General features: G+C 41.4%; 4 protein-coding genes across 6 annotated transcripts in view; 1 reads left to right on the top strand and 3 right to left on the bottom strand.

Moving 5' to 3' along the window:
• LOC113212468 (protein fem-1 homolog B) overlaps positions 1-599 on the bottom strand; it is a 7,671-nt gene extending 7,072 nt beyond the window's left edge. The window contains exons 1-2 of the mRNA XM_026431172.2: positions 381-599; positions 85-267 (exon numbers count right to left, since the gene is read on the bottom strand). Of these exons, the coding sequence (XP_026286957.1) occupies positions 85-267; positions 381-494 (297 nt within the window). The 5' untranslated portion in view covers positions 495-599. The remainder of the gene's footprint in view (positions 1-84; positions 268-380) is intronic.
• A 1,012-nt stretch (positions 600-1,611) lies between these two features.
• Positions 1,612-3,913, top strand: LOC113212472 (U3 small nucleolar RNA-interacting protein 2). Its single transcript, XM_026431179.2, has 8 exons — positions 1,612-1,780; positions 2,059-2,251; positions 2,328-2,570; positions 2,657-2,784; positions 2,883-3,076; positions 3,165-3,362; positions 3,439-3,578; positions 3,654-3,913. The coding sequence occupies exons 1-8, from the start codon at positions 1,715-1,717 to the stop codon at positions 3,881-3,883; spliced, it is 1,392 nt and encodes a 463-aa protein (XP_026286964.1). The 5' UTR covers positions 1,612-1,714; the 3' UTR covers positions 3,884-3,913.
• A 135-nt stretch (positions 3,914-4,048) lies between these two features.
• LOC113212470 (spindle assembly abnormal protein 6 homolog) lies at positions 4,049-7,245 on the bottom strand. 3 transcript variants are annotated; one of them, XM_026431175.2, is made up of 12 exons: positions 6,972-7,166; positions 6,696-6,868; positions 6,425-6,581; positions 6,157-6,342; positions 5,928-6,073; positions 5,673-5,832; positions 5,533-5,601; positions 5,321-5,464; positions 5,036-5,243; positions 4,644-4,954; positions 4,343-4,563; positions 4,049-4,253 (listed from the first exon to the last, which is right to left on the bottom strand). In XM_026431175.2, the coding sequence occupies exons 1-12, from the start codon at positions 7,083-7,085 to the stop codon at positions 4,226-4,228; spliced, it is 1,917 nt and encodes a 638-aa protein (XP_026286960.1). In that variant the 5' UTR covers positions 7,086-7,166; the 3' UTR covers positions 4,049-4,225. The 3 variants fall into 3 exon arrangements, with proteins under 3 accessions (XP_026286960.1, XP_026286961.1, XP_052122113.1); XM_026431176.2 differs by having other exon boundaries at positions 6,978-7,162; XM_052266153.1 differs by lacking the exon at positions 4,049-4,253 and having other exon boundaries at positions 4,374-4,537; positions 6,972-7,245.
• Positions 7,246-7,475: 230 nt separating this feature from the next.
• Positions 7,476-8,941, bottom strand: LOC127749153 (uncharacterized). The gene is made up of 5 exons (XM_052266154.1): positions 8,793-8,941; positions 8,481-8,714; positions 8,193-8,396; positions 7,925-8,068; positions 7,476-7,698 (listed from the first exon to the last, which is right to left on the bottom strand). Exons 2-5 carry the CDS (start codon positions 8,689-8,691, stop codon positions 7,679-7,681), a joined length of 579 nt encoding a protein of 192 aa, XP_052122114.1. The 5' UTR covers positions 8,692-8,714; positions 8,793-8,941; the 3' UTR covers positions 7,476-7,678.
• Positions 8,942-8,956: the final 15 nt, after the last annotated feature.

Here is an 8,956-nt window from a genome sequence, read left to right as displayed (position 1 = left end):
GCTTTAAGTCATTTGGACAATTCTTAAGTGGCCCTGCAGAGCAGACCAAGCAGACAAAGGAAGGTACGTCCACTAAGTACGTACCTGTGCGAGGAGCTCATCGGCCGTTTTGGAGGAGAGGTCGGCCAGAAGAGCATACAATGTTATGGCCATTCCATCCTTTGCAGCGTGAAACACACGAGTTCGCAGGGAATCCGAGATGTGACAAACCTCTTCGAGAGGTGCGTCAACCATGATGTGGATTTTACCGTCGTCTTCAGGATCCAGCTACAACGCGAAGAGCACAACAACATACAAACAACATGCAACACGGGCTGGTCAAGCAGACGGCACTGCGCAGCTCAGCGCCGCTCCTAGCCAGACAGAGTCACTTCGAGTACCTTAGAGAGCCTCGATTCATCCAAATAGAAAATAAGCTGCTGGTGCGCACTTTCCAGCCCCTCCGAAATGAATTTTCGGAGGCCAAACGATAAAAATGCGCTCAAAACTGGCATACAGGGACACAGTTACGACGACGTTTCGCGACGACCTCTTGTCACGGCCCACGCCTTTCAGAAATTATCATTGGCACGAATATTGCTCGGAGGAGTCAGTGTGTTGGCCCGGACAAAGGCACTGACTTGGTCAAGCGCGCCACACGACAACTCACTCGCCTAACTATGCGACCGAGCCCGGTACTGTACGATCTAAAAATATATCGTAGGTGGAATGTGTGTTCGCAAACAAATCAGGCGTTGATTGCAACTTACACCCATGAGTGTCCCGTGTTCACTCACCTCCGGCATGGACCCACCCATTGCATTTAGCTAGGCTTGCTCGCGACGTTGTGAAAAGTGTTTCCAAGCAATATCGACGCGACCATCAATAAAGAAATCTTCTCTGACGTTGTTGAAACTTCGGAGAAAACTACCATGCAAATAGGGGGAGGGGCGTAGAAAGACACGAGAACGTTAAAGTCACTCATGCAGAAAAAACGCAATAACCACCACGATACGAGTGCTAAAAGAATGCAAAAATGTTATTGGCACTCACCGTCAGGTGAATGGACCAGGAACAAGCGAGAAGTGTGTCCCGGTGAATGAACTGTAGAAGAGGGATGCCTTTGTTCATTTATTTCTCTGTCCCTCAATTGTGGAAACGGGAAGGGGTGAGCGAAAGTAATTGCTGAATCATGCCATGTGGGTTGCCAAATGCCACATGCCCATGCCTTTCCAAAGCAGAAGACGCTGAATGAGGCAAAAGCTACGTCAATTTATTGCGACCTTTATGCAGTCTGAATGTTGTCTAGGATGCCTTACGTATCATCAAGCTTGCCAAAACGGTTTGTTAAGTACCCAATCACTTAGGATTCTTCAAATCTTTTTTTGGTTCTTTGTTACACTCGGTCGCATTATTCAATGGGTTCAAAGTTTCCCGCCTTTTTGAACTTCTCAAACCTTAGGTATGTTGACACCAACTCTGGCAAAACAAACAACATTTTCAAGGAAGTTGCGTAATCACCAATAGAGCAAAAACAACCAATTTAACAAACATTTAAGTATAGATCAATTATATCTTGCGTCAAGCAAAGTCATATCTTGAGTAAAACAAAACGTTCAGTTGGTCGTCTTTTTTTTAGTGAGTTGGCAATCGAAGTCAAGTGAAGGAGAGCTGATTGTTGCTGTTGCCGTGTTCAAAATTTGTATACACACGTGTTATATGTGAATTATTGACGATGTCTTTCTTTATTCGCAACAAAACGTCGAAGAAATCAAAGAAAGAGGAAAAGCAAAAACGCACGGTACGTCTCAGATAGCTTTGTGGCTAGAACTACTTGCCATTAAAACTTACATTCAACTTTTGGCTCTCTTAACCTCTGTACAAAACGTGACCCTCTATCTCGAAGCCAAAACTGTTCTTTATTTCAAACGTGAATTGAAGTATCAGTCTTCAAAGACTCTTTGGCTTGATATCTACTTTCTTATTTTCATAAATTTTGATGTTATTACCCTTGGTCAATTTTGAAAACGATTTTTACCATTTCTAACTTTGACTACTTTTTCCATTTCATAAATACAGTCTTCAGAGATCAAAAAATCTAAGAGGAAATTTGAGGAAACTCTTACTGCTAAAGAAAAATTCAGCATTGATGACAGTGAGGAGGATGAAGAAGCTGAAGGAGCTACTAGTTCAGATGAGGATCTGGCAGAAACAACACAGGAGAAAAAGCTCCGTTTAGCCAAAAAGTATTTAGAAGAAATTGAAAAACAAGGTATATTTATGGCTTAAAAATCAACCAGTGGTATAATACATAATATTATTCATGAGTTCGTGTTGCTTCTTTCTAGAACGTGAACGAGCAGAACTACAGGAGGTAGACCAATCTGTCATAGAAGGACGACTAAAACATGACCTATTGGAGCAGTCTGGTCGGCTGCACAAGAATGTAGCAGATAAATTTATTGGCTATGATTCGGAAAACATCAAAGTTTTGCGATGCAAGGAACATAATCTTCCTATTACTTGTTTAGCAGTTTCAGCAGATAATAAATTTATATATTCAGCCTCTAAAGACTGTGTTATAGTGAAATGTAAGTATTTCATCTTGTTTTCAGAAATACATGTGATACAATACCTCCTAAATTTAATGTGGAACTCCAACATATTGCTAATTTAGGGTGTCTTGTGGACAAAAAAAAGTTAAAAGCTACTCCTAATCCAAGGAAATGTTCAGCTGATTTGAAACAAAAGTGTCATCAGCATAGGATACTCTCATTAACAATTTCCACGGATGGAAAATTTTTGGTATGATTGTTTTGTTGCATGCATTCTAATAACATGGCAGTTAGTTTTTTTTTTGGTTTTTTTTAATAACCATTGATGGTAATTACTTTTTGTGAAAGGCTGCTGGTGATGAAGGAAATATTATTCACATTTGGAATGCTGATACTCTTCAACACATGCACACATTCAAAGGTCATAAAGGCCCAGTTACTGGCCTTGCCTTTAGGAGAGACACACATCAACTATTTAGTGTATCAACTGATCGAGCTGTGAAGCTGTGGAGTCTTGATGAAATGGCTTGTATTGAAACTCTGTAAGTATAGTGCTCAAACTTATTTGGGTTGAAGGAGGATGGCTAAACCTGCAATGTTAGATAACATATATTATCACCCTATGAGCAGATTTGGACATCAGAGTGGAATCACCGCTGTTGATGCATTGGCTCGAGAAAGAGCTGTGACCTCTGGAGGCCGTGACAATTCTCTTCGAGTTTGGAAAATAGTTGAGGAATCCCAACTTGTTTTTAATGGTCATCAGGGTAGTATTGATTGTGTGCGTCTTCTGGATGAACAGCACTTTATCTCAGGAGGAGATGATGGGTAAGTTCTTCTTTATTTGAGTACCTCATTGAATTTAAGGAAGGCCTTTTAAAATATTTCATCCCTCCTAATTCAGAACTCTAAGTCTCTGGAGTGCCATGAAAAAGAAGCCTCTCTGCAGTGTGGTAAATTCACATGGTAGAGATCAGACCACTAATGAGGCTAATTGGGTTTCTAGTGTAGCAAGTTTCCTCAATACTGATTTAGCTGCATCAGGTAAGTGTGCTTTTACTGTTTACCTATTTCGTCTTTCTATTGTGATGACATATTGACGAGTGCCCTTTTACACAGGTTCAAACAATGGACAAATCATGCTGTGGAAAACTGGTCAAGCATGCAGATCACTTGTGTCTGTATTCCACATTCCTGTTAAGGGATTCATCAATGGTTTAGCATTCACATCTGATGGTCAATACTTAGTTGCTGCTGTAGGACAAGAACACCGTCTAGGAAGATGGTGGAGAGATCCTAGTGCTAAAAATAGTGTGATCGTCATTCCCCTAAAACAAAATCCCTCATAATATAAAGAATAAAGAATTTCTATAACTACATTTGTAGCTTTTGTATGTGACCAGAGGAAATATCTATTGCATAGCTAAAAATCATGAAAAGTATAAAAATCTGTTGCTGTTGACTAATCTTGTTCAACATTTCATTTACCCAGCTTTCAAAGAAAACACAAAAGATTTTGTTTAATATTTATTTGAAAACAAGGTCGTTAAAATTTTAATATATAAATACAGTCTATAAATCTTAAAATTAATCTAAAATTCTGTTATAATTTTGTTCGGCTGAAAATAAGCTGATGGTTTGTACGTCATGCTATCTTTATTTTCTTTATCTGTTGTTTTTCCTTGAAGCGTTCATTCTATCTTTTTGTCTTTGAAATTCCTGAAAAATATTGGAAAGCAAACCTGACAAGACACCTAGGTTTTTTGGTGTGAATAATACTATTCAGAACTCAGGTTGACCAAACTTACCTTATATTAGGATTTGTTCCACTAGAAGATGAACTTTTGACTTTGGATACAACTTTTTGGTTTTCCGGAGCAGAGGATGGATTTGACCGAGAACTAGATTGTTTCTTCGACCGGGATTCATCTTGAGATTGCAACTGCGAGAGTGTGACTCTATCAACAATAGGGCGGGCAGCTGGAGTTTCACTTGACATGACCCTATGGACATGTGATGAAGGTTGAATCTTGAATGAATAAATGAATGACATTAAACTTAATTATTAAGTTAAGACGAGATAAGCTAGAAAAAGTATTAAGAACACACCATAGCTCCTGGGAAACTGCGTCGAGTTTGGACCCCTGGGCCACCAGCAGCAGTGCTTGCTACAAGAGGTGTTGAGGAGAAGGGCAAAACCCCTCTAGTAGCAGTTGTTCCTTGGTTCGTCATTGGTGGTCCTGAAATATGAAGACCGGCGCCAGCCCCCGCACGTCCCAGAGATGAGCCAAGTGTGTAAAGAATTGGTGCTGAAGGAGCTGAGTTATAAAGAGCTGAGTGCCCAGGTTGCCCATGAGCAGTTGAGGGTGGAGAGGGGTCCAGATGTTGTCGGTTTAGACTACGATTCAGATACGTAATCACTGCAAATTGCATTTTGCCAGGATTAGTCTTTGAGATGAAGATAGTTAAAATAGCAACAACATAAATAATTGAATACTAACAGTCTCCACACTTCTTATGCTGTTCATCTTTGGCTAGAATTGCCTCATTGGCAGCCTTAAGTTGTTCATGTAGTGTCTTCTCTGTGTCCTCAAGTGCTTTAAGACGAGCTCCATCCCGCTCCGCATTTGCCCTTAAAAGTTTCATTTCCAACTCTACACGTTTGAGTTTACTCTCCTCTTCATGTTTCTTTGCTGCCATTCTTTGAAGCTAGTAAAATTTTAATTAAAAAGAAATAGAAAAATCCAAGTTTACAATTTGATACCAACAAACAATGAAATGCCTACCTCATGCTGCAATTTATCAAGTTCCTTTTGGTTTTCTTTAATTATAAGATTTGCTTTAGTGAGGTCACCATTTAATTGAAGCACAAGATCACTGCGTGACTGAATTGTTTCTTGCATTTGTGTCAAAGCAGACTTTAGTTTCACCTGAAATGAAATTTGTTAAGCCCTGAAAACTTTATTGATTGTTTACAAATGTAGGAAGTGAAGCTCACGTGTTCAGAATCAGCCTGCCGCAATAACCCCTCTTGACGTGTCAAACGGGTTCGCAATCTTGCTACTTCCTGTAAGGTAGTTACTTGCAAATTTAGAGTTTTTTGGACTTATACCATGATGAAATAAAGTTACAACTCACTTTGTCTAAAGCATCAGCATGGGAACGAGTTTGATCTATGTCTTGATCTTTTTTACGACATTCTGTTTCAAGTTCTGATTTGTGTCTCCGTAAATCTGTCAATTCTCGGTTCATTGACTTCTGCATCTCTTCATAGCTTGATAATTTCATACTCAACTCTCTAAATCAAATTAAGATTGCCATCAAATTTCAATTTTTAGATTAGTTTTGGTAAAATAGAATTGATTCTGATTTTTTTTTAAAGTTCTGGTATACCTTACAGTTTGTTGAGCTTGTTCATACTTTTCACAGATTTGCATGTGTTTATTTTTATATCTTGTGCATTCTCTGTTTAAATCTTCAAGTTTCGCACTAAGATTTTCACGTTGATATGAAGCTGAATCCAAGTCCCTCTTCCTATCCTGTAATAATAAGAAAATACTTCCATAAACCTGATTGCCACTGAAATGAATAGGCATAGAATTTAGAGAGGACATCTTTCTACCTGAAGTAATTGGTCACGCAGAGTATCCATCTCCTTTGAGAACTGCTCTTGAAGTTTGTTTTTTTCTTCATCCCAACATTTGGTATTTTTAGCACACTGTTGCTCTTTAAAATTGAGTTCCTGATGCAACTGAGTGTTTTGAGACTGCAAACACCTGAATTCGTCTTCTTTAGAGTTAAGTGTTTTCTTGAAAAATAAAGATAAAATTATAAGCAAGCAGCTATATAGCAATAAACTAGGAGATACAAATATGATTACTAAAGATTACCTTCAGGAGGCCAATCTGATTCTGCATATGTCGCATCACCTCTGTGTCTGATCCCTGGGTAATTTTTAGAGCAATGTAACATAGGTTCTTCAGATCAATAGGTTGAACAACTTTTAAATAGTTTTCTATCCCATTTTCTTCTAAGATCAATAAAAACCTGTAGAATAGACCTGCGGCATTAATAAGTGTTCGCAATAGATAACACAAAAATAACAGTACATTAAAACTTAGAGAGCTGTTGAGGAAAGTACTCAAAAAGATGAAATTGTACCCTTTAACGCTGTTTAGGCATTGTTCAAATAACTTCACTAAATGCACAGGGAAATTTACAAAATCAACCAAAAGACCTTGCTGCGATTTGATGACTTTAAAGTCTGATTCAGACACGTGAAGAATGTACAACAGTGCTGGATCATTGTCATCTGTTATCCGCACCTCAACTTTCTGAAAAAGCAAAATGTTTGACAGTTATCCTAACCTGCTCATGAGTAACAAAATGACATTAAGGGAAAGCAAATCGTAAAAATAACAAAGGTAACAATCTTACTGAGACCTGTTTGCCAAACCCGAACACCTCGACTCGTAAATCTTTTGTTTTTCCATTCGGCATGACAACATTTTGAATATTGGTATACAAACAATGCTCATTGTCCAAAACCATAATGAAAATGACACTTTTTTGAACAACAAGCAGACATTTCCACTTTCCCTCCAAAAGTTAAACTGGTCCAGGAGTACCACAGCTATGTGAGAATTACGTCAAACGTACATCATTATTATGTCGAGAGGCGCTTTAGGTTGTACGCATTAAGTCAAAAGTGATTTTAAACTGTGAAATAAACTGTGAGAAAGTTTGAAAAATGAAGTAATGCGGCAATTTTTTTTTGAAATGTTTGTTTTTGGTTGGTGGCATAATCTCTTCACGTATGTGTAACTTTCTCATACTAATGTGTTCGTAGCTCTCTACCGCGCTCTCTTTCAAACGAAGGCGGGTTTAGCAATTGAGAGTATTGCTCAAATATTTGCAGACTGGGAAATTAATCGAGTCATCAAAGTCATGATACATATATTACACGTACATAAATAACTATTTTACAATTTATATCACAAAATTACAAATTAAACGGAGAAATAAATACAAGATAAAATAGTCTTGAGCGAAGTTTCAGTCGTTTGATCCTTGGAGAGCAGGATCCTGTGTTCTGAAGTCCTGTCTAGGACTATCCTCCCATTCTAGGCCTCTCTTTTCCCACTTCACATGTAGGATATACTCTCTGAAAAGAAAAAAGATTCATCAAGGGCGATCATTCGAGTTTGTATATGTGACTATTTAACAACCTTTACTATCGTAGTTATACTGTGCGGCACGGATACGTGCGAGCGGGTTGCCTACACGCTGGGCCAAAAGGCGCAATGGTCTCAGACGATAGGCAAACCCGCTGTACGACAACAAAAGGAAGCGGAATATTTCAGCCATTTGGTATTCCGGTATATACATACCTTGGCCCGGCAGTAGCAGCATGCTGGAACTCCTGTGTGGGGCGGTGAACTCGTTGCTACCCGGCAGGAAATGGGTACCTCTGACGGTGCCATGAAGCGAACCTCTAGCCGGACTTATTCGTACCGTCCCACCGTGGCCTAGTGCTGCAAACTCACAGAAAGGAATGTCCATGAGCACGGGCAGACGTTGAGCACTCTCGGCTGAGCGGGTTGAACTCCCTCGGGCCCCGGGCAGATATGAGCCCGCCCATGCCTACAGCTGACCCACCTTGCACGCTGCGTAGGGTGCCGCTCTGAGCGTTGCGCAGGGCCGCCGGCATACCGCGCACCGTCCCGAACAGGGACAGGTGGTGGGGGTGGTGTATGTGGTGGGACAGATGGGGTCCTCGGATGGTACCTCTCACCGTGCCCCGCCCGTCCCCTGTCGTCATGGCCACGACCACTGGTGCTGGAATTGCGATATCTGTAACACCTGGACAGATGAACGCTATGAAAAATAGGGGGAACAATCAACCCCGTGGCGAGAAGATGATAGTGTGACAAAAGAGGAGCTTACCTTGGCTACCCGAGTCCTGACTGCTAAACATATCGATGGAGTACAACGAGCTGGGCACGACCTGGGTGGGGTCCAGCGGGTCACGCGAGCCCAGCGGGCGCAGCTGTTCCAGGGGCTCCAGCGGCTCCAGGGGGTCGTTGTAGTCGCCCTCGAGGTCGGACCCCGAGTGGGAGCCGTGGTCGGACTGGGAGGCTGACTCGCCCAGGGACATGTCGGTGGACGGCGCGTCAAACGCTACGAGCGGCAACACGGAGAGTGTCACGAGTGTCGCACTTTCAAGACAAGTAGAATTGGGTACTGGGAGACGCCTACCTGGGTTAAGCTTGCCAGCGCCGAACCGTTGGAAGTGGCTGATGCCGTAGATGGGCTGTGACCTGGACGCGGCGGATCGCGCAGCCGCCGACGCCGCGATGGCCGCCGTGTTCCTGGCGTCGCGGCGCAGCCGCAGGTACAGACGCAGCTGAGGGGTCACACAG

This window comes from Frankliniella occidentalis, unplaced genomic scaffold, assembly GCF_000697945.3.
Source record: "Frankliniella occidentalis isolate FOCC.00 unplaced genomic scaffold, Focc_3.1 Scaffold35, whole genome shotgun sequence".
NCBI lineage: Eukaryota > Metazoa > Arthropoda > Insecta > Thysanoptera > Thripidae > Frankliniella > Frankliniella occidentalis.
Note: the sequence above shows the minus strand (reverse complement) of the source record. Positions and strands in the feature narration are given on the sequence as shown.